At 49.4% G+C, this 25,145-nt stretch overlaps 1 protein-coding gene and 1 pseudogene across 1 annotated transcript; both read right to left on the bottom strand.

Annotated features, from left to right (window-relative positions):
* Nucleotides 1-4,855: 4,855 nt before the first annotated feature.
* Nucleotides 4,856-5,801, bottom strand: LOC144175385 (uncharacterized). The gene is made up of 2 exons (XM_077704466.1): nt 5,276-5,801; nt 4,856-5,166 (listed from the first exon to the last, which is right to left on the bottom strand). The coding sequence occupies exons 1-2, from the start codon at nt 5,799-5,801 to the stop codon at nt 4,856-4,858; spliced, it is 837 nt and encodes a 278-aa protein (XP_077560592.1).
* A 7,929-nt stretch (nt 5,802-13,730) lies between these two features.
* Nucleotides 13,731-20,196, bottom strand: LOC144175384 (uncharacterized; annotated as a pseudogene).
* Between the last annotated feature and the right edge of the window lie 4,949 nt (nt 20,197-25,145).

Raw genomic sequence — 25,145 nt, 5'->3', positions numbered from 1 at the left:
GTCTGTAACTTGACGCAACGTGGAGGAGTTCTATTTGCAGATGGTGCACCATTTTGGGTGGGGTTGCTGCAATGTATGGCTCCAGTGTCAATCCAAAGTGCGCTGCTGCACTCATGGGCCTGTGTGAATTCATCCTCCGGTCTATTTCCAGCAATTCCGCATCTATTTTTCTATTGACCTTTTTTTAGTTGTCTTCGTTTGGGCAGGGGTGTCCAGAGGCCATTTCATGGGAGGTAATTCAGGTGCCGAACTGGAGGCTGCATCCTGTTCCAAGCGCCGAGAGACAGTGCCAATGACTGGAGTACTCGCTAATACTTAAGTCGAGCTGGAAGTGCTAAACTCCGAAGTGCTCGTCAAACCCTCAGGCAGGCTGGCAGTGCCAAAGACCAAAGTGGTTTCAGGCGGACTGGTAGGGTGAAACAGCAGAGTGCTTGCCATTACTTCAGGCAGGCTGACAGTGTCATTGTTGGTGTGCTCCTCGGGACTGTGCGTTGGCTGGTCCTGCTCTTCACTGTCACTGAGGTTGCTGGCATTCCTGTGTGGAAAAATGTGTGTTACTCTCCCCTTGCAGGGGCCATGAAGGCAAAATACAAGTTTGTTGAAAGATTTGGTGTTGTAGTTGTGGTGTTCTAGTGTTCTCAATGGGCTTGCTCAATTGTGTATTGTGACGTCAGGAAAAGTGACTAACATAAAAATTAGTATGTTGATTACAGTTGTCTTTTGAAAGTGCCGCTGTCAACAAATTTTGTTTTGTGTAAGGCACTGTGTTCGAGGTCTTATGCTGCGAAACAAATTAGAGGGTTACAAAGAAAAGAAAAAACTAGAAGTCTTGCCTTTGGCTCACGATGCCAGATACAGTGGGCCGTTCTCGGATATATTTTTAAGTTATTACATTCTTCAAACTGGGTAAAATTGTCTTTGATTTTGTGTAATATTTAGCTGAAAAAAATTATTTATATTGTCTAAGGCTGTGTTCTTGCTCCCTCTCATCAGTCTCATTATCGTATGCTACGCGCCTTGGCAGGCGATGCTGCATTACAGATGTGAGAATGATATAATCCCGTTGTAGTTATTTGTTTTGTATAAGCAGGTATAAATTAACGTAGAAGTGAAGCCTGTTACCGCAAGTAAGTCTTCAATTACGCGCGCAAAGCATTATGAAATGGCTACTTATGAAATTGCATGAATGATTCAAATGGCAAATAAATACTGGCTTGTCGAGTTGCTTTGTATGTTGCCCCATTGCGCCTGGCCAAGGCATTGCATGCTTCAAGGATTAATTAAACGAAGCGGCGGCGACGAGCGATGCAAAAATCGTAACTGAATGTGTGCAGAAAACGGATAGTGTGGGCTAGCGTAGCTTATTTTGTGGCTGTAGTGTGGGCGGCGGCGCCAAGCGTTATGATGCGGTATATAACAGGCCGCTGGGACTCTCGCTCGCTTTTTGCTGGCCAGAAGCAGCCCACAAGCGAGCGGCAGCGGTGATACAGTGAACGGTAGCGACGAGCGACGACGACAGAGTACATTGGCGGCAGTGTATTAATTTTTTTTGGCTTGTCGCTGTCACAAGTGCACTCTGCTGTTGTACCTTTTGAGTTACGTTTTCGGCGTCGCTTGTCTTCGTCACTGCATGTGTCACCCCTTACTCGCCGCTTACGCGAGCACATGCGTTAAGTGCTAATCATGCAGTTATTTAAACATATCTGTGATAGCCATTGAATGCCAGAAAGTGGCATCCCGAAAACGGTAAAGCATACCGAAAACAGAACAAGCACTTCCGAGCCGAGAAGCCTAATGCATAGCCCTTTGTACTAGCCACTTGCTGCTAATCCGATTCGCACACTACCCACAATTCCCATGTTGGCGTGCGATCGCAGCGAGACTTTCCGCTCTAGGTAATATTCAGAAACTCTATGCCTACCTGGTCGTAGTTTCTGATCACAGTGTCGGTAGTCCTGACACAATTATGGGGAGTTTAGAAAGTGCCTTATCAAGGTGTGTAGCGACATCGGCTTCCAAGAAAGCGCATCCTTCTAATGTACATACCTTTCTTTGATGGTCTCCTCAAAAAGTTTAAGGGTGGGACGTGGGCTGTTTGTTTCCTCGATGTCGTTCACTCCAGTTAATTCCAGTGTCCTGAACCTGGTCAGCATAGCAGCCACATTTCTTTCGATGGCAGACATTTGCAGCGCAAGTATTCCCGTGCACTGCGCAGCTCCCTGAAGGGCTGCCACCCATACTGTTGTGCGTTGACCTCCCCAGCTCAATTCTTGGTAATTTTACATTCGTCTGTTGTGACGTCATCGTTTTAGGTTCGTCACCGTTTGTTTGTTCAATTACTTCAATTGCTGCTGTTTGATCTGGAGAGTTGCTCACGTTCACCATGCATCTAGTGCTGCAGCCGTGCCAAGGATTGCATGATGCGGGCAGCGTATTCCAGCACTTGGTTAAATTCTTCCTCCAAGTCATCCTCGGAAATGAGGGGCTCAATACAATATCGTTGGCAGTGTCCAGCTTCATCTGTATGGATGTCAGGCGTGCATGCAGCATTTTCGATTTTTTGTATGACACTGCCTAGAATTCTCTTTTCCACGCAAGGTAGTCTCACACAGGTAGTCTCATTTCTTACAAAGCACTAGTGCCTCTAATGCAAACTTGCTGCTCTCATTCCTAACACGGAAGGCTGGGACTCCTTGCGAGTTTGGTCCAGCATCAACAACGTAAGCATTTTGGCAGTACTTCTCCTAGAATAGGGTAGTCCTGTTAATGCCACTGTTACTACTCTCTGCCAGTTGTAGCAGTATAATAAAATGCACCATAAAATGCACCATATGCATGCACCATATGAATGCCACATTGCTGTTAACATAAGGCTGGAAGCCCTTAAAAGCAGAATATACCATTGTGCATAACATTGTTCTTGTACATCACTGAACTTAAAACCAGTTCCCTCTAGCCACATATCTTCCCGCGCCCAATCATCCATTTTAGTATCTAACTACATGCATGTTGAGAAGCTTTAGACTCAACTGTGCAGACTCTATATGATTGCAACTGTAAGAATATGCGCTAGGGCTCCGTGAAAGGAAGTTAACGATAGTTCATTTCAGAAGCTGTATGAGCAGAGTTTATGCCACACAGGTCTCAACAAAGTCGGCCAATGAACTCTTCTAACTCGCCATGAAATTCAATGCTGGCCGGCTAAAAAAGCGGCACTAGGTTTGTGGGCATTCGAAGAACATTTATTTCCCCCTGATGGGTAGGTGATACCTACTCTGGCCGAAAATTCTTCTTCTGCACTTCTTTTTTTTAATGTCACAGAAGTCGTTAGCTGTGGGTTACAGATATTGTTGATCTGTCCGCAAAACACAGGAAAATAAAATACAGCCATGAAAACTTTCTAAACGTCGTACAATTTGCGAATATTGCTTGCTATTCGATTTGCAACGTACGTTTATCAGGCAAAGTGCTCAATGTTTTCGAGTGGTAAAAATTTGGGAATAATTGAGCAGTAGGAGTTGGCTCTGCCGCATTGCATTCCAATTTTCTAGCTTCATTGCATGGCATGCCCTCTATCCTTGGTTTTTTGCATGACGTCGAAGCTGTGCAAAAACGTTTACACGCGGTCATAGTATCACACCTAAAAAGTGTCTATACCAACCATGGTGGAGGTTTCAGAAGTGTCAAAGGAGATGGGGCTCTAGACCAACGCTACTGATATCGAGGTTTTCCAGGCTTTAGCAAACCATTTGATCACTTCTCATTTTTATTCCACTCAGTTTTTATGAGTACCACCTTTCAGCCTTTTGTCCACCTGCTTGAGGGTCTAGCTTCATTGAACAGCAGAAGACGAGAAAATAAACTAAAAAATTCATTCCAGAAAGTGGACACCCTCTTCCAAAACGCTTATGCAGAGGCTGGGTGGGCTGCAGAATGCAGACCGCCCATACTCAATGAAAGAGAATGTGTCATGTCTTGTGCTACTGCACGCAGCCTGCAACCCAACACGAAACAGCGAAAACAACACTTGTGCGATTGCCACGAAAAAACGTTTCAGAACTGAATCGCTTTTGTGAACTGTGGCAGTCACGCTGACACAGCGATAGGAACAAAGGTTATAGATTGGTCGAGGTTGTATAAGTTTGAGATTCTCAGATCTGTTTTCTTACTACTGCCATTTTTTCAAAGGTTCCTGATTTATTTCATTCTCCCTCTAATTTATTGTTTCTACGTACTTATCCCACATTTTTTTTATTTACTGTGTTCACCCCAACTGACGCAGCAAGCAACGCCATATGTGGGGCTAACGTCTTAAGTATTCATTAAAGCTTTCTCTCTCTCCAATAATTTATTTACATCACTATCATTCTCTCGGAGGCTCCCGCGCAATTACAGCTTTTAGCCTCATTTCATGCAGCAATGGCCTCGGTCTGCTTTGCGTGGGTCTTCCACTACACCATCCCTGTTGCACTAAGCTAATGTGCTTGGGCTTTGTGTATAAAGTAACCGACAGGCGTCCTGAGGTCAAGAATGCCTAGATTGGGCCGTGTGTTGAGCTGTCATTCCAGGTGTAGAAGCACAAAAGAAACGGTGTAGCACTTTTGTCTTCTGAATGGCGCCAAGCATAGGGTGAAGTGGAAGAGGGCAGCCGAACGGTCGGAAGCTAAGTATTTTTTCTGTTATTGTAACAGCGTTTAATTTTATGAGCATTACTTTGATGGTATTGGCACTATAGTAACTTGCAGCTTTATTGGCAGCGGGCATGTGTATTTGCAACGAGAGAAAGCAAGGCGGTGCAAAACAGTTGTCTTTTCTACCTCTCAACTGCTAACATTCATTTGATTGATCGTGGGGTTTAATGCGCCTGTGCTGCCGCCTCTTCTCGTCGTTCGCACAGCTTGAGCGTGCCGACCGCACGGTTGACGAACCCGTCTATGACGTCGATGTTTGCGGTGATCATGTAGGGCTTACCGGGCACCAGTAGAATCTCCCGCGGAAGGTTTCCAAACTCGCTGGTAGACACCTTGTCGACTTTCTTGGCACTGTGCAGTACGTGCTGCGTCCTGCAACCCAGGAAGGTGTCTTGGGCTTGCAGGCACATGACATTGTATTCATTCTCCTGTCTTTGTTGAGTCGCAACGAATGTGTTGAACTTGTGCACCTCGTCTTTTGAGAAGCGGTGCACGGCCGATGGGGCACGCAGTAGGGCCTCCTCCGCAGTAACGAATCTGCTCTCCAGTAGCCGTACGTCTTCTTCGGCGAGCGAGCGCTTTACCATCTCTGATCTTGGTGAGGATGCCGGAGAAGGCCGTGCCCGCTTGCCTGACCACCTGGACGAGCGGGAAGTAGTCGAGGTAGGGCCATTCGATGGTAGTGCCGAAAAAGTCGTGGGTGTTTCTACAGCGCTTGTAGATTTCGGTCACGCGCACGGGCGGCAGTTGCCTCACGTAGCCGCACAGGATCATGTCCAGTACTCCGAACGGCTGGGCCAGTCTGTGCGTGATTTGGCGGAGGCGGCTGTCCGCCGCGTTCAGTTGATCAACAGACAGCATGCTGACCTCGTCTGTGATTACACACTTTACGCAGCGGAAGGCCACGCGAAAGGTGTTGAGCTCGCTGGGGTTGAGGCCTCCGTCGCTGTTCGCGTTGCTGGACTTGCGAGAGAGTTTGAGTGCCTCGTGCACGGTGGCTTCCCCCAACGCCACAGCCGCCTTTCCAGTGCTTGCGCAAATGACGAAGGAATTGTAGGCAGATTCGTTGTTGTTGTTGTTGCCGTTGCCGTACCGGTTGTAGATGTCCATTGCAAGACGGTGAACGAAGGTCGTGCCGCGACATGCAGGTCCGGTGAAGAAGACCGGTAACAGTCACTCCACCGCCGGAGTGGTCTGTCTGCGGATGATGTCGCGCAGTAGCGCGTGCTGTTCCGCGGTCGTCATGCGCATCGTGTTGTAGTACTCGTCCCGGTCCATGATGTCCTGGCGCATGCGCACGGCCGCACACGGATTGGTTGGCTTCATCCCCCGCCCGGGGCACCTTGAGCAATCATAGTTACGGTGTTGGCGACACCGCAGATCCCGAGCCCCCATACATAAGCTGGATTCAACCGTGGAGATGTGTTTTAAGGTTAAGGGCAGAAATCTCAAACGGTGCCCGTCGGAGCCAAGGTCAAGCTCCGGGGAATGGCTCCCTGTCTGTTTACCAGGCAGGAAGCTCCGGGTCCTCTTCAGCTATCAGGGTAAGGCTGACCAAAAAAGTACTCCCGTCTCCCTGCTTTTAATGCTATGCCGTATGGTATTTTCAAACCCCCCCAACCATGATCAGTCCCTGAAAAGGGGCGGTACCGAAGATTTATTCTCGCCTCTTCCAAGAAGTGTCTTTTCAGCAAACGTGAATAACTATCCTCGTTTTCTTGTGATAGAGTCAGCTGACTCAGTAAGACCTGTCGCTTCCCTGTCCGTATTCTTGGTTTCTAAATTTCTACAAAGCACAATAGCTAGAAAATATCAAGCTAAAAAGCTCAGGACGAGAGAAATCTTAGTAGAACGCAATGCCGAAAAACAAGCACGCACTCTTCTTGCACAAACCCGCATCCATGATCTGGACATCAGGGTCACACCCCATCGGAGCCTCAACAGCTCCAGGTGGTCATTTCTGAGACAGATCTCCTTACCGAGACAGATGCAGACATTCACGAAGGTTCAAATGATCAGGGTGTCAAGGCCGTGCGCCGTATCACGATGCGCAGAAATGATAAAATAATCCCCACGAAACATACTATCCTGACCTTTAACCGTTCCTCGCTTCCCTATCATATCAACGCAGGCTTCATTCGATGCTCCATTCGGCCCTATATTCCGAACCGGCGCCACTGCTTCAAGTGCCAGTGGATCGGGCACAGTACAACCTCTTGCGCGGAAAAACAACCTGTGCGAAATGCCCCGCGCAGGATCACCACACCAACTGTGATTCTGAAAACCTCACATGTGCAAACTGCAGGGGCCCACATGCGGCCTACTCCAGGAAATGCGAGAAGTTCTAAGTAGAAAAGAAAAAATTCAATCTCAAAGTGACAGAAAACATCACCTTCCAAGAGGCGCAGAAGAGGTTCACCTCTTTCCCCCCGTGGAGGTACGCCGACGCAGCTCGCCGGACGGCGGAGCGGCGTCTGGTTTCCACAGGGACCCAGTTCAGCATGTCTGACCTGGTCCCTCACCCGCCCCCCGCTGGGCTGCCTCCGGCAGCCCAACCCGCCACCACAATTCTTGCCGATGCAGCAGCGGTTGTGGTGCCAAGCGATTCCGACGGGACGGGGGCCGACCCGTCCTCCAGTGTGTTGAGGATGCCGAGGGGATGGACACCAGGGGCCCCGCATCGGCTTCCACCGCCACCGCACCGCCCGTGCCACTTCTGGCGTCCCCGACGCCCGCGGCGGTGACGGCTGAAACGAAGGTCACCCAAAGGGCGGCCAAGTCCGGGGGCCCGGTTCGATGGGCACCCCCTGGACGTCTGACGACCAGACGAACGTCGCACCGTTCTTGCCTCCAACTCACCGCAAGGAGCGGCCTCCGACGTCCAAGTCAACAAAAAGGCCCAAAAAAGCCAAATCCTAGAGTAACAGCCCCGAAAGATACATGAACACATACAAACACTCTAGTATCTCCTAAATCTTCATAATTAGAAGATACAATATTATTCAATGGGACTGTAGACGCCTCCCTAAATATATTGATGATGTCTATGAAATGTTGCATTCCAATCAACCAAGTGTGATGTGTATTCAGGAAACACATTTAAACTATAGGCACACAAATTTCTTGAACAGCTACATGGTACTTAGAAAGGACAGGGATGGTGGTGGTACGCCATCAGGTGGTGTGGCCATCATTGCCCAGAAATTTTTAGCCTGTCACCCTATCCATCTGAACACTGTCCTTGAGGCTGTCGCAATTCGCACAATTATATTCAACTGGCTAATAACAGTATGTTACCTCTACATTCGTCGTGATCACGTGCTATCGAGTTCCGAGTTTGAGGCTCTGATAGACCAGCTACCAGAACCATTTCTTTTATTAGGAGACCTCAATGCTCATAACTCCCTCTGGGGTTCTTCCCGCACGGATGTTCGAGGACGCCTCATTGAAAAATTTCTAACATAATCGGTAGCGTGCAAAAAACAGCCTACAAACCATATTCTAGGTCGCAACACATATTCATGCCTTGATTTGTCACTCGGTTCTGCAGTTCTCTTTCCATCGCTCGAGTTGGATGTGTGCACAAACCGGTATGGTGGCGACCACTTCCCCACCACATTAACATATGTAGGTAAAGGCTCCAACAGTTCATCTTCCCATAGCAAGTTTAACGAAGCAAAAGCTAACTGGAGTACTTTCACAGATACATTTTAACTACACCACATCGCCATAGCATACTTACACATAGAGGAAGCCGCACAACTACTCACGGCGCACAACCTTGATGCTGCCAGAAAGTCCATTCCCCAGGTGTCCGGTGCCCCGCACAACCCAAGGAGGCCCTGGTGGAGCGAGGACTGCAGGCGAGCATGAGAGGCCGAGAAGAAGGCGTGGGGTGTCCTTCGCCAGTACCCCACGTTGGATAACCTCGTCTCCTTTAAACGGGCAAAAGCACTTGGGAAGCGTGTGCGCCGTGAGGCAAAAACGGAGAGTTGGTGCACCTTCCTCACATCCATAAATTCATACACCTACCCTCACAAAGTCTGGACACACTTACGGAAACTCAAAGCACAACAAACACACAGCCTGCCCCTGGTTAGTACAACAGGGGGTACACTTGAAGACTATGCTAACACACTTGCACAATACTTCCAACACATGTCCAGTTCAGCACACTACACAAACAGCTTCATGAAACACAAAATGTCTTGCGAAAAGAAGTCTGTGCGTGATAGCAACAAGTCGCACACTTCATACAATTCTCCGTTTTCAATTCATGAGCTGAAGGCTGCCCTGACCACATGTAAACCTTAAGCTCCAGGTGCAGATAAGATTACATACACCATGATAGAACACCTACACCCAGAACTCTTGAGACACTCGTACACCTACACAACAAAATATGGCTTTCGGGGCACATTCCACACTCTTAGAGGGAGGCCATAGTAGTGGCTTTCCTGAAGGAAGGGAAGGACCCTTCCTCTCCTGCCAGCTATAGGCCCATTGCGCTTACCAGCTGCCTGTGTAAGCTTCTCGAGAAGATGATTAACCGGAGGCTCGTGTACTTTCTTGAGTACAATGGTCTTCCCCAGAGCTGCCAGGCAGGCTTCCGGGCTGGGCGATCCGCAAATGATCAACTAGTTTTATTAAAATCATACCTTAAAGATGCCTTTATACACAAACAGTACTGCATAACCATATTTTTTGACATCGAAAAAAGGCTATGATACGGCATGGCGTTACGGCATTCCTGGAGACCTAAAATCGTATGGCATTACAGGTAACATGTTGAACACTCTTGATAGTTACTTGTCCAAACGAAAGTATCGTGTCAGAGTTTGGTCGGCACTTTCAAGAGTTCACGTTCAAGAAAATGGCGTGCCTTAGGGCGGAGTTTTGAACTACATGCTCTTCATTGTCAAGATGAACTCGTTTCGGAAAGCATTACCTCCATCGATCTCCTGTTTAGTGTATGTGGGTGATGTAGAAGTATCTCTTAAATCTTGTAACATATCCATATGTAAACGTCAAGTCCAGCTTGGTGTAAACAAACTGTCTCGCTGGCCAGACGAAAATTGCTTCAAACTTAATCCTGCGAAAACTACCTGTGTAGTATTCTCACAGATACGTGGAGTAAGGCCCGATCCCAAAAGAACTCTCAATGGTGACCCGATTACTGTTAAAAAAAGAACACAAGTTTTTGGGTGTGGTGATAGACGAAAAACTCACATTCATCTCCCATATCAAACAGCTCAAGCAAAAATGTCTAAAAGCAATAAATATTCTCTAAGTTTTATCTCACCAATCATACAGTGCAGACAACCAACTCCTGCGCCTCTACCGGTTTGGTAGGGTCTCGCTTGGATTACATAAGTGTTGCCTACGGGTCGGCCACAAAAACAGCGCTAAAAATGCTCGACCAAGTGCTGCACCTGGGACTTCGCCTGTCGTGTGGTGCTTCCCGTACAAGCCCTGTCCAAAGCCTGTATGTCGAATGCGACAAATGGTGTCTAAAGCAACAGCGAACTTACGTTGATCTTTTATGAGCTTCTAAACTCTTATCACTCGATAACCATCCTTTTAAACCTGTTTTTATGGATACATCCACATCACAGCTATTTTTATTTCGCGCATCCATTTCTGTTCCCTTCTCACACAGAGTAAGAGTGGAGGCGGCTTTACTTAATGTCCCCTTTTTAAACAGGTTTAAAACATCTTGCATTGATTTTGTAGCACCATGGCACCTTCGCAATGTGTCGTGTGACTTGTCTTTCGTACAACTTGATAAAAATAGGGTACCGAGAAATGCTTTTCTGCAGCCCTTTCTGCCACTGCAGGAGAAGTACCAGAGTACAGAATTTTACACCGAGGCCTCCAAAACTGCCTCCGCTCATCATGTGCTGCGCACGGACCAAATTTTAATGTTTCTGAATCCATGAATGTAACTTGTAGCATCTTCACAGCGGAGGATTATGGAATCTATCTTGCTGTAAATAATATTGTCAAATGTGATATCGCAAAATCTGTCATTTACACTGATTCACTCAGTGTTGTACGGGCATTATCATCCCAAAAGAAGTCCAAAAATTACATCATCAATCTTTCTATTCAGACAATTATGTTGGCATATGGTGCAAACCTTGAGGTTACAGTTTGTTGGGTCCCACACCACTCAGGGGTCGCAAAAAATGAGACAGCAGGTGAAATGTCCGCAACTGCACTCACAAACACGGTGTATATAACACTACCCTACACCGACTTCAAACTACACATAAAACAACAACTACGTAAAACATGGCCAAAACGTTGGAGCGAACAAACACACGACAAACTCCACATTGTAAAACCACACTTGGGACGATACACAACTGATTCACACAACAAACACGCAGAAGTTGCCTTGGCAAGGTTACGGATAGGCCACACACATGTAACACTCCCACCTGCACACTGAATCCCCAACACGCATGTGCAGCGGGTGTGGAGAGGGCCTATCCGCAATCCACATACTCATTCAATGCAAGCCACTTGACATAACACGACGCAAACACTTCCCAGAACTATACACACGACATATTCCACAAAACCCGTCATACTTCTTAGGAGACGAGCCCATGTTTTCAGTAAGACATGTTTTTGAGTTTCTTGCGGACGTAACATTTTTACATCTCATTTCTTATCATGCATATTGACAACCTGGCCCTTTACACCAGTCATCTTCATTACGTTGTGTTTTACTTTGTTTAATCTTACTGAAACATTTTACTTTTGCTTTTATGTCTTTCTCATGAAATGACTTTTGTTTGGAGCTCTTTTCCCTTATCCAGCCTTCGCCATTAAACAACAACCATCATCATCATGGCTTGCTTCACCAGGCGCACCAAGTCGTAGGTCGGCAGCAGGTCGGCGTCTTCGTGTTCCGCGCTGACAAGAACCGGTGCTCCCTCTTCTGCTTATGCTCCTTCATCTTCATCCTCGGGTTCTTGCTGCCGATACTGCCATTTAATCAATTCGGCTACAATGTCATCGTCATCGGCAGGGTTGTACTCCATCCGTTTGATGGCGATGAACTCCCTGCTGTCTTCGTACAGTTGCTTTTATCGGTTGTTATCGAGCACGTCTACAGCCTCGCTTCTGAACGGCACGTACAGCAGGACCTTCTCTCGCATGTAATCGTCCAAGCAGTCGGTGTCGTTAGCGCCGCAGTGATGGTAGCGGATGATTACGGGAGGGTATCTGAGGACGTAGTAGTTTTTGCCGGCACGTTTCCGGTACTTGCTCGCAAAGTCGGCGAGGCAGACGCCATTCAAAACCTGCGGTCTACCCTTGTACTTCTGCCCAATGTTGGGCTTCCACACGTCAGTCGAGGAGAGGCTGAGCTTGCACAGCTCCTCTTTGGTCTTGCGCACCCACACGCCTTCCCCCAAAAAGCCGGTTGGAATGTACACCACACCCCGGCTCTTCTGGGACATTTTCTACCGTAGGAGGTACCAGGCAGCCTCTTGGGCAGAAATCTCGACTCCCTTGAGAATGGTCACGCCCAGCATGTGGAGAACGGAGGCGTAATTCATGCCTGGGTTCTCGCCCAGGATCTGCACGACCGACTTGTGGAGGTTGGACATGCGTAGGTCCGCCGTGTTTACGTAGTCCACAACGTACGTTGCGCAAGCGTAATAGTCCAGGATCACTTGGAGGTCCATGTTGGAGTTGAGCACCTTGCCGATACAGAGGTTGAATGCGTTCAAAAACTTCTCTGTGGGCGTTCGCGTGTGCAGCATGCACGGCCGCGCAAACCCGGCTCTCACGATGGACATGTACTTGTCCTCCGAGCCGACGTCGAACTTGGCCAGAAACTCGGGCAGAGAGTCAAATACGCCAAACTCCACACCCTCGTGCATCTCAGCGTACTTCTTTAGCCGCTGCCGTTACGCCTTCTCTGCGGGGTCAGCATTGTCGGCAGCGGGGGGTACGGGACCACAACCTTGGTGGAGTCACTAGGCATGAAGGACGCACCGAAGCGGCACTTGGTTCTCCCGCGCGTATAGCACGGGTGCGCGTGCGCGTTCATCTGCGTGCGATGGCGCTTGAGGCTGGAGGACGCGTCCAGGGTGAGCAGGGACTCAACCATCTCCAGGGTCTTGGGCATGTCACCGGACAACATTTCAGGCGCGCTGCCCAGCCACAGGATGGTGTTGACTTTCGCGCTGCCGCGTTGCTGGAACTCTACGCATTTGAAGTAATCTAGCACAGCGTACGGTCTAAACGGCGAGCAGCGCTGTCCTTCAGGATTTTTATGATCACGTCAAAGACCCGGTGCGTGTAAATGGCCCACGCAACCGGGACGTTATTCACGAGCTCAACCCGTTCCAAGGTGCTGAGCTCTTCAATCGCGCGAGCGCGCCCTTCGGGACCAACGCGCTAGCACTCCAGAACTTCCAGTAGCCCGTTCTAGTGTAGCTCGGAAGTGGAGAGGGTCAGGAATACGTGCGGGTTCTCCAGGTGCCGCATAATAGCGAAGAGTTCCTTGAACCGGGTTGGGGATGCCTCGCCTGAAGGCAAAGTCGCGTTTCAGCACCTCTTCCCGAAACTGGCGGCCGCCGATCTCAAGCTGCTGCGGCATGAACCCACTGTGATCGCGTTTGTCCAGAACGTGATGTTCTTCTCGGCAACGTTGTAGCGCATAACCTTCATGGGCATGTACAGCACGTGTTCGGGAGTGACTCCGCGCCGGTTCGTTCGCCAGATCTCGCTGCTTGGTGAAGGGTGTCGGGCGAGGCCCCGTGATCTCGCGAGGAATGCCGACGTAGATAGTCGGGTACGCGAGTTCCTCGGTGTATTTATCAAAGAAGAGGGAGATCGAAACCCTGTTTTCTCCCGGCGCAACGTGCAAGCTGTACGTGTTGCCCGCCAGTCTCTTCGCCTCTTCTTCCGTTATCGTTAGCCCGTCCTTCTTTTTATTCCGAGTGGTTATCCCAACGTTGTCGTACACCAGCATCTGACTCGCGGCGTTCAGCGCGATCGCGGCATATACAGGGTCGTCTAGATCCGAGATCTCGGGCAGAGGCTCGATTTCATCATTGTCGCACTCCGCTTCATCCCGTCAAACTGGGCCAGCCGGCTACAGTCGATCTTCACGTTGACGTACTTGTAAAGCGGAGTCTGTTCGAGGTGTTTAAGCCAGGCGTGAACGTTACTTCTCTTGACAAGGCCGCGCTTATACGATGCCATATTCCCTAGTCTCCTCTTGATGTGCACGTCGATTGTGTGGTGTAGTGGCGCCCTCTAGTGGAGCGCCCGCTCACTGTGTGCGCTTGGTTGTATGAATTGTAACTAGATGTCGTTGCTGTGGACGCACGTGACGGGTCACGTGCGTATGCGTCTGGGTGCCGTCTTGTTGAACAATAAACGTTCTCTCTCTTTGGGTTCTGGTCTTGGTACGAGCAGGCCGCACTCTTTCTTCTTGGGCTTGTGGGTGGGCCCGGCGGCCGTCCCTCGCTCCGTCGCTGCCGAGGCCGCTCGCCGTCGCCCACGACACAACATCTTTTTGGCGACGAGGATGGGATCATTTTCTTCTGCTGCGACGACGTCGTCGACGGGTCCGGCAGAATGAAAACGTGAGTGCGTTTGACCTCGCTCGAGTGTGACTGTCCGGCGCGTCTGGCGTCGCGAGGCCTAGCGTTCTTTGTGCTGACGCTTGTCGAACCGTCGTTTAGGCCTCGCCCTACTCCGTGCTGCTGCTTCTGCTCCTGCATCTCTCTCCTTCCTGCTTGGCAGCATGGGCCTCTTCGATAACCTGCCCGTTTTCCTCGAATTGCCGGGGCCGCCTTCGATTCCGTGGCATAACTGGAAAAAATTGTTTCAGGCCCATCTCGAGGCGGCTGGCGGCAGCGACTGGAATGACGGACGATGCGCGTCGGCGCTCGTCAGTGTTTTGGGTAGGGAGGGGTAACGAAGGTATTTTGCTGAGGCGGAGCAGGACGAAGCAAGGAGGGACGCCGCCAGTAACGTGACCGACGCTAATGTAACCAGCCCTTTCGTGACCGACTCCGCGACCGACTGTAGTGTGACCGCATCCTCGGCTCCGGCCATTTCGAAATTCGACCAACTTTTGGAGCAGCTGGACCGTCTCTTCGCTGCGTCCACAAATACGCTTGTTGAACGACATGAGTTCACAAGCCGTCGTCAATTTCGGGGGGAAAGTTTTTTAGAATACGTGACCGCTCTAAAGGAGAAAGCCGTACGTTGCAAGTTCGGGCTGACGTACGCGGAGAGCGTCCGAGATGAAATCATACATGGAACGTCTAACCCCCAGGTTAGAGAAAAGCTGCTCGCACATGGCGAAAAGTTGTCTTTGGAGAAAGCTGAAGAGATTGGTCGGAGTTTTGAGTCTTTGTCGTTGGCGAATTAAGCCTTCGGTTCGCATCATCAAGTACAAGCAGTAGGTCGACGAGGAGAAGGTGGCGTCGCGGAAGATGACAGTCGGGGAAGCCGCCATGCTCAAGATGGCGGCGTGGAGAATCAAGATGGCATGGGCCGCCAGGGAGGCCGGCGCGCTCAAAATGGCGGCACAGGAATTCAAGATGGCCTGGCCAGCCGGGGAGGCCGTGACGTCATTCCACCGGGTTCGGGAAGACAAGATGGTGGCCCCCAAGATGGACGTTTCCATCCGCAGTCAGCTGTAGAGTTCCGCGGTTCAGTTCAGCGGAAGAAGTTTGCAGGCAAGCTTCAGTTATGCGAGCGATGCGGAAATAAATCGCATAATTCAGCATTTCCAAATTGTCCAGGCAGAAATCGGCGCTGCAACTCTTGTAATAAGTGGGGACATTTCGCATCGATGTGCCGTAAGCCGGCACCAGTGCATCGAGTTTCTTCGGAGGAAGCTACGGGCTCCGCTCCGGCACCGGAACCTGTACAGCATCCAACATCCACGGAGATCAACTCATCTTCGAGATCTTCCGTCTTAACAGTCAGCACTTCTTCGAGGAAGGACTTAGTCGTCCAAGCGGAAGTCAACGTCAACAATCCTCCGAGAAAGGACTTAGTCGTACAAGCCGAAGTCAGTGGAGTGACCATGCAACTCTTAGTCGATACCGGAGCATCCGTGTCGTTGATGACTGTCGAAGATTTCAAGCGTCACTTCAGTAAACAGCATGCGCCGTCCAAGGCTTCCGTCAACTTGTGGAATTTTTCCAAACAACGTATCGGCATCCGCGGCTCATTCCAAGCTCCTGTTCAAGTCTTGCAACGGTCTTGCTCCGTCACATTCTACGTCACAGACAAAGGGACATCGCTTTTGGGACTCGACGCCATCCAGCAACTGGGCATTCAGATCGACGGTGCGTCTCTTACGTGTCGACTAGCATCGGTGTGTGCAGTGCAGTGTCCCGTGAACGTGCCCCCGGGCTTCGAACATCTCTTCAACGGCGAGTTGGGTCTTGTCAAGGACGTCTCGCATAAGATCCAACGGCGGCCAGGTGTGACTCCAGTTGCATCTAAGCTACGAAGATTGCCTCTTGCTCTCCGTGATCCAGTGTCCAGCGAGCTGCGACGCCTCGAGGACAATGATGTCATTGAGCGTGTCGACGCCTCGGAGTGGGTTTCGCCAGTCGTCATCGTCCGGAAAAAGAACGGGGACATTCGGCTGTGTGTGGACCTCCGGGAACCGAATAAGGCAATTATCATTGATGGGTATCCTTTACCGCATGTTGAAGAGCTGTTGCAGATGTTTCATGGTGCTGTTTGTTTTTCTAAGCTTGACTTGGCGTCGGCTTATCATCAGTTGTTGCTGGAAGAGGGCAGTAGGGACTTAACTACTTTCGTGACTCATGAAGGTTTATTCAGGTTTAAGCGGGTGTGTTTTGGTCTGGCGTCGGCGCCTGCGGTTTTTCAAAAAATGATGTCTCAGATCTTAAAAAATTGCAAAAATGTTGTTTGCTATCTTGATGATATTCTTGTGTGGGGAAAGACTCAAGCTGAGCATGACGCGAGCCTGGTTGAAGTCTTAACATGTATAGCAAACAGTGGCATGAAGTTGAACGACAAATGTCTTTTTTCGGTCAAGGAACTTGATTTTTTGGGTCACAAGATTTCGGCTGAGGGCATCTCACCTTTGGAGGGCAACGTAAAAGCTATAGTTCATGCTCCCGCTCCTACGGACATAAAGTCACTGCAATCATTTTTAGGTCTTGCAGGATACTATGCTAAGTTCATAAAGAACTATGCAGAGATAGTTGAACCACTTCGCCTCATGCTCAGGAAGGGTCAGACGTTTTGTTGGTCTGATGATGCTCAGCGCAGTTTCGATCAGTTGAAAGCGTGCCTCACATGTTCTCCGGTTGTGAAGGTTTTTAATCCTGACTTGCCCGTAGTAGTAACTACCGACGCATCTGATGTGGGAATTGGCGCGGTACTACAGCAGCGGTATGGTTCTCGGCTTGAAACCATAGCCTTTGCATCTAGAACTTTGTCGGAGACTGAGAGAAAATACTCTGTGGGAGAGCGCGAAGCGCTGGCTTGTTTGTTCGCGTGCGAAAAGTGGCACATTTTTCTTTGGGGCAGACGGTTCACACTTAGAACTGACCATCAGGCTGTAGTTGCTTTGTTAGCCGCAGGAGACTCAGGTCGGAGACCTTTAAGGATTTCACGGTGGTCAGCTCGTCTGCTGTACTACAATTTTGACATCGAGTATTGCAAAGGGTCAGAAAATCTGGTGGCTGATGCTCTGTCAAGATTACCCATTCAGACCGGTCAGGAACTTCAGGAAGAAGAGATAGTGTCACTAGTAACATCAGTAGTCGATAAAGAAACCGTGCAGCTGGCAACGAAGGCCGATGTGACGTTGCAGAAGGTAGCAGAGTATGTGTCCAAGGGTTGGCCTGATAAGAAAAAGGTACACAGTGATTTAACTGCTTACTTTCATGTAAGGGATGAACTTTCTGTTGTGGACGGATTACTCATGCGTGATGACCGTGTGTACTTGTGTACTTGTACCTACCTTCCTCCAGTTAGCACATGAAAATCATCAAGGAATAGTACGTACGAAACAACTTCTCCGGGAACGTTACTGGTGGCCTCCAACGGATCGCAATGTTGAAGAATATGTAAAGCATTGTCACGTTTGTCAGCTGGCAGACAAGTCTGCTAAGCCTCATGTAGCTCCGTTGCAGCCAGTGGAATGGCCTGAAGGGCCTTGGCAAAAGTTGGGAATGGACATCGTCGGTCCGTTAGATGTGTCGTACCCCCGATTTCTTGTTACACTTGTCGATTACTACTCTAAGTGGCCTGAGGTTCTGGGCACAAATTCCATTTCAACTGAGGATGTCATTAAGTTGTTAGACTGGTCTTTCAGTCGGGAAGGGCTCCCTGAGGTTTTAGTGACGGATAATGGACCCCAGTTTGTCTCCAAACAAATGCAAGAGTATCTAAAGGAGAAAGGTATCCGCCACGTGTTCTCGTCGAATTATTACCCTCAGGCTAACGGCCAGATTGAACGGTTTAACAGAGTTCTCAAAGAACATTTACAGGTAGCCAGACTTGAAGGCAAGGATGCTTCGAAAAGCATTACACAATTTCTTGGGTCGTATAGGGTCACACCACATTCAGTGACAGGTCTTTCTCCAGCTTTTTTGCTGCATGGACGTCAGCCTCGTTCCAAAGTGGATATTAGCAACTTCAGGATACGTAAAAAGGCAGCAGAATCGGACAATTTCCTGCCTCATGTTCGGAATCAGGTCTTCACGAAGCAGCATAAAGCTAAACAGTACTTTGACAGAAGGAAAGGTGCGCAGGAGACCCGCATAAAGGTGGGAGATGTCGTGAAAGTAAAATTCCGTAAGCAAGGATTTCTGAAGTATAGTAAGCCGTTGACAGTGCAAGCTCAGGTTGCACCTTTCACCTTTAAGCTCAGTGATGGAAAGATCTGGAACGCTTCGAAACTCACAGTCTTTCCGAAAGGAATTGAGATTGGCTCGGCACCGTATTCCTTTGAAAATGTTGAACTCTCTTCGAAGCATAAAGAGTTTTTATACTCTTCGTCTAACTTAGACATTTGTGACAGTCAGTCTCCTAGTCTACCGTTGCCAGATGGGGCAAACCCCAGTGTCCAGACAGACTCTGATCTGTCAGAGCTTCCTTCTAGTGCAAGGTCTGGATCCGTTGTTCCTCAGGAAACGGTAGAATGTCAGGAAGAAAATAGTGAACAAACAGATCCAAATAGCCATGTAGACAACACAAGGGAAAATGAGGGGGCGTCTGGGTCGTCAGATAATTCAAGTTCATCGTCTACGCGTCCACGCCGTAAGACTAAGCAGCCTCAGTGGCTTCGCGACTATGTGCGGTAGGGGGTATACGTACGGTTCATGCTTTGCGTCATGTTGGACGTGTCATGTCTGTGTTCAATCGTATATCATCATTGAAAGTGTTTTGGACGGGTTTTTTTTGGGGACTTATAGAACTGTCGTGAGCGACTGATAGCCAGTTGTGTGAGTCAAGTGAAAGGAAGATGCAGACATTCTTCAAAGCACGGGAGAATGATGTGGAGTGTGCATTTAAGATGCTGTATGTATTTCGCAGAGTGTGCGAACTTCTTTTTGCACGGGGAGATGATGTGGTGTAGTGGCGCCCTCTAGTGGAGCGCCCGCTCACTGTGTGCGCTTGGTTGTATGAATTGTAACTAGATGTCGTTGCTGTGGACGCACGTGACGGGTCACGTGCGTATGCGTCTGGGTGCCGTCTTGTTGAACAACAAACGTTCTCTCTCTTTGGGTTCTGGTCTTGGTACGAGCAGGCCGCACTCTTTCTTCTTGGGCTTGTGGGTGGGCCCGGCGGCCGTCCCTCGCTCCGTCGCTGCCGAGGCCGCTCGCCGTCGCCCACGACACAACAGATTGCACCGTCTTCGGGGACGTTCCGGGGCAAGCATTGCACGATGGTCGGTACTTCGATCGTAACTTTCACGACCTGGCATTTGATTCCGTATTGTCCGTTACCGTGATTAAGATGCCGTATACTCATGAACGGGATCCGCGGAGCGATGAGGCCTTCCTCAACCGGATTCAACTCCGAGGTAGGTGCGCGGGTCGAGGTGGGTAGTGGTAGCCGTAACTAGCGCTCATCGCGGGGACCCTGCCTGCCGTCAACGAGTGCTTGCACGTAGCGCACACCACGTTCTAACTCAGTTCGGCGGCGATGTCGCTGCCGTCACCAAACTCTTAGTGAGGAACCGCGATGGCATTGGTGCGGTAGCGTTCGTTCTGGATGCGGCCGTTGCGAGTGAGATTGTTGTCAAACCAAAGTCTGTCGCACACCTTGCAGCTGTGGCTGAAGCTCCGATACACGAAGTAGCGCTTGAAGGGAGCGTTGGCGCCATCAGTGCCCGGCAGCTGCAGCTACCGCAGGCGCGCGGTGGCCTTCGCAGCGCGCTCATAACCGCGCGCGGCAGCCGGATCCGTAGCTCGGCGCTGACGTTTACAGGCGGCTTCGCGTTGACGCGCAGCATCTGGATCCGCATCTCTGCGCTGACGTGTCAAGACGGCTTCGCGTTGACGTGCAGCACCTAGATCCGCTTCTCTGCTTCGGCCTCACGTTCTTGAAGTTCGGGATCTGCTTCTCGCTGCTTGCGCTTACGCTCACCTTCACGTGCCTTCGCTGCAGCATCAGTAGCCTCCTGACGGCGTTTGCGGCACACCTCGGCTTCTCGTGTACGGAGTGCGGGATCTGCTGCTCGGCGCCGACGTTAACGTTTAGCTTCACGAGCCCTCCACTTCGCAGCTTTGTCTTCTTCTTCTTCTTCTTCTTCTTCTTCTTCTTCTTCTTCTTCTTCTTCTTCTTCTTCTTCTTCTTCTTCTTCTTCTTCTTCTTCTCCTTCTTCTTCTTCTTCTTCTTCTTTTTCTTCTTCTTCTTCTCCTTCTCCTCCTTCTTCTTCTTCATCTTCGGCGGTGCTTACGTTGCCATAAACGTTTGCGTTGATGCTGTTGCTTGTACTTGCGTCAGACCAAACGCTGAACATTCATCAACATTCCGTTGAACGTCCACATTCAGTTGAACGTCAATATTCCGTTGACGTTGAGCTTCGCGAGCCTTCCTTGTATCAGTAGCTTCTTGACATAGTTTGAATGAGTGAGGGACATAACGTGCGTTCGTAGCACATGCTCCCGTCCCGGTTTGTAGCGCAGTGGGAAGAGCGCCACGTACCTACCGTTGGGGCCAGACAGTCGTGGGATTGAAACCGGGCGCCCCCTAACTATTTCTTTTGATAGTGGACTGCGCTAAATTCAGCGCGAACGCTGACGGGGCTGAAGGGACGCGCATACGTAGTAGAGTTCGTACGGCGGACAACGGCAGCGATAAGGGAGAGAGGGACACAGCCCCCAGCAGGAAATGCTTCGCATCTAAAAACCCATGCTTCGCTAACTGAGCTCTTCTTTTAGATGCGGAGCATCTCATGGTCGGGGCTGTGTCCGTCCCTCCATTGTCATTCGTTGTTGTCCCCCGCCCGAACCCCCACTGCGCATGCTTGGCCAGGAACCGCTGATGATGATTGTGGCAAGGATGGCCCTAGGGATTGACCAACCAAAAAATCCATCACGAGGTAGCTTCGCGTTCAACCACCGTCGTCATCTTGCCGTAGGGGAACCGCTGAAGAAGAAATAGAAGAATACAAAGCTGCGAAGAGAAGGGCCTGTACGTTGCTCTCAGCCGGTACACCAACGTCAACAACATTTACCTCACCAACGCTGACGGAGATTACCGATTCTACCACAGAGACGACAACATCGACAGGAACATGACGGACGGATTTCGGTGCCTCGAGAACCACCGCGTACTCACCATCACACGAACGTACTTGCGTGTATTTGCCGCCGGTGTGGACCCGGACGCGGAATTCACTCTGGCGCTACTAAACACCAGATCCCTCAAAATAACGGCAATACAATGTAACCACACGGAACCCCCATGATGCTTCGCATCCTCGTCAGGGTTCCCCACGTGAAGATGGTGTAATGTTTTTACTCTATTACCACGCTTCTCGTTAAGGCTCGTCGGCTGTAGGCCGACACGACGACGACACGACGGCGACGCCGACTTTCGAGTTTCCGGACCACCTTGTCACAAGATGGCGACGGCAACAGGAACACGTCGGCCGATCTAAAGACGCGTGGTGTGACTGGCCCGTTGACCGATGACGCCGCAGGTACCGATCCGTAATCGGGAATCGATCGATCGAGAAATCTGTGCCCTGGCAACATTCGTGCTGTAATAAATGCTGCTCTTTTCTATTAGTTCTTAGAATGTAATAAACAAAGGAAGGTCCACGAAGCCCATACAACTCAACGCTGACGCTAATGCGATCCGTATTTCGGCTTACGACAACTCAGCCTTTCGCTTTGGCAACAACTTGCTTCACGAAGATGCAAACTGCTTATTTGTGTGCGACCGGCTACGCTCGTACGAAAAAGAAGCCGCGGAGCAAGGATATATAGGATGCGAAACGGCCCATTCCGGAAAGCATGGGCGAGCGACCAGATAATGTCACAATGAAAACCAAGGCCGAATGCAAAGCTTCGCAGATGCGACGGCGAGGGAGATGGTAGCGGCTCCTCTTGGACGAAATGATAGCGGTCGCAATTCATTCCGTGGCTGCGCAGTAAAATGACGTTAACGGTGGCCGCGCAGTTTCTTCACCCGCGGCAGATGCCGCTAGCATAACGTATGACGAGCGCTTGTGACATTATCTGGTCGCGCTAGGGAGCCTTGTTACCCGTCCTGTCTTATTCTTGACGCATGATACAGGCTCAGTTAGGAGCCGAAGAGGAGTTACGAAAAGTTTACAACTTAATAAAGAATCAATACGACCACAATTGTTAGGGTAAAACGTAAAATGCATACTGCGGGCACAATTCCCACTGAAGGCAAGAAACAGCGCGAAGAAACGGCACGGAAGACTAGAAAGAGACAAACGCTGGCGCTGACTGACAAATGAATGAATTTTATTACGCGCAAGCAATAGAAGAAACCCCAGGAAGAATACTAACAGAATATACAGTTAAGATTGTAGAAATGCTATCTCCTTAGGCAATAAGTCGACAGGCGGTTTGCTGACGCATGCGCCTCCTCGCTCGTACATAGAAAAAGCTTCAAAAATCTCGCGTGTTCTCTGGTCACCATAGGGCTTAAGGACATGACAACGCTCAAACAAGGGCTCGCATGAGGGCTCATTCGCGCATGAAGCAACATGTGTGGAAAGGTTACTACCGGTAGCGGGTTTGATGGTGTTAGCGTGCTCACGAAGACGGTCATTCACACATCGTCCCCTTTCTCCTATATACGAGCCACCGCAGGACAGGGGAATCTCGTTCACTGCTCTGGTCACCCACTCAATAAAACGCCTTGTGTGTCCCTTTTTTCAGACGTTGCGCCTACGTTCTTCCGAGTTCACCGCCTTGCAGAGGCCGCCCAACTTCTTGGGAGGAGAAAACACGACTCGCCCTCCTGAGCGTTCCACAATCCGGTTTAGTTTGTGTGAGAGACCGTGAACGTATGGGATGACAGTCGTGGTCCCGTTTTCTTTGCGCGCCTTGGGACGTCTTCCTACCCGCTCTTCCGTCAGCAACTTCTTTGACAGACTGCGGATGAGGTTCTCGGGGTATACATATGCTTGTAGGCGCTTCACCTGGTTCAGGAACATCGCCTATATTTGGTGATGTCACGATCTAAATAGGGCGTTCTTCAAAACGGCTGTGGCCACACTCCTCAGCCCAATCCAAGCCCGTGAAACGTGTAGGGGCCACAGTGTCCTTGTATAACAAGGTCGTCTGATGCCAGTTTACACACAAGGAGAACACCAAACAGTTTTGTTTGGTGAGGGGAAAAACGGCAGAGTTGCTGTAAATGAGAAATAATTCAAAAGCTTTTTTTTCCTTTCTTTGGCGAGATTTCCTATAGAGATGCAGCACTAAAACAGTATAGTGGTGCCGTGCCGACCAATCATTTGGGTAATTCCTAGAGGCAGAACACCGGTCACAACAGATTGACTAAGCCCTTGCGCAATGCTGGTGTAGCATCAGTCAGTGGCTCGTCTGATGACACGTTCAGAAAAATGTTATTCAGTGGTTTTGCTATTACTCACACCACATTCAGCCCAACTTATTCAGAACTGCTCCGAGAAAGGCAGTCAGCAGGTTGTGATTAGAAGCAGTGAGAAATTTCGAGAAAGTCGAGCAAGTGCTTAAGTCAAAACAGGTATCCATCAGTTTGAAAGTTTGACGCCTGTGCATGTTCTAGCGCAAGCTGCCTAGCACCTGAGACAGAAATTGGCAAATGAGAAATTCACAGAAAGATACATGGAGAGAACTGGCACTTTGTGGTAAAAGACTAATATATGACAACAGTGTGCAGTCTGTTTCCAAATACTACTTACGCAGCACGTTTTTTTCTGCAGTGGTTTTAACGCCAAAGTGTCTGCTTGCCTTTCGGGTGTCAAGGTAACGCATCAGACTTTTGTTAGATGCTTTGAGTTCAAACCCTAGCTTCTGCGGATATATAGTTTCTATTTTCTATTTTCCAAAAGCAATAAATGAATTTGTTATATTCTTGGGTATTATTTTTTAAAAAGCTCGAATGAAGTACGTTTCACGCCACGTTTGTCACCTGAGTCATTGCTCTGCACTCAGAGAACGCTCTTTTTCCAAAAAATATATTGCAAATATATTGCGGACAGCCAGCACATTAGCTTGTAAGTATATTTTACCGCCGTGTCTCCTAACTGGTTGAACACACTATCCTCTTTGAGACTGGTAAAGCTGCCTCTCAGCCTAGTGCTGTGAGGAGTGCTTGCATGGCGCAGTATTCGTGCGTCTGTTATTGATCCGACAGGCACTTGTTTGATTAGACCTTCTACATTTTTTTTCATGTTCGTTAACTTCGGTCATGAAACATTTTATTTACCATAATTATTGTGTTCTTTCATTTTTATGACACTTCGTACTAGGTAATACAGGGCTCCTGCTCCCTTCTGTAGCGGCACTGCGTCTGGGATTTTATTCATTCGTCACTTCCCTTAAAAGTTTTTTGTTAGATCCTTAGCTTGCGATACATACAAATATAGCACACGCGATAGCAATAGAACAGCGCGGAAGACAGTAAAATACCGATTGATGTCAAAATGTTGTGTTCCGGTACAATAGCCTCTCCCTTCAATTTGTTACACTTACGTACAGGATTTTTGAAAGGCTGAAGTAAAATCACAGCTTTTAGGTCGATCTCTAGAAGGCATGCATAAAAACACTGTTTAAATAACGTCAAATAACCAAGTCGTGAGTATAGCCATTCAGGTAGGTCTGCACAACGTTAGTCATGCAGATAATTAACATAGCCTCGGGGTAAGGGGGGATTTCACAATGCCTACGAGGAGCCGGCCGAAATGTACAGGAGCGCTGGGAAAGAATGAACTTACCTTAT

Source organism: Haemaphysalis longicornis, unplaced genomic scaffold (genome assembly GCF_048455015.1).
Source record: "Haemaphysalis longicornis isolate Haplotype H1 unplaced genomic scaffold, Haemaphysalis longicornis Haplotype H1 scaffold_3, whole genome shotgun sequence".
Taxonomy (NCBI): domain Eukaryota; kingdom Metazoa; phylum Arthropoda; class Arachnida; order Ixodida; family Ixodidae; genus Haemaphysalis; species Haemaphysalis longicornis.
Note: the sequence above shows the minus strand (reverse complement) of the source record. Positions and strands in the feature narration are given on the sequence as shown.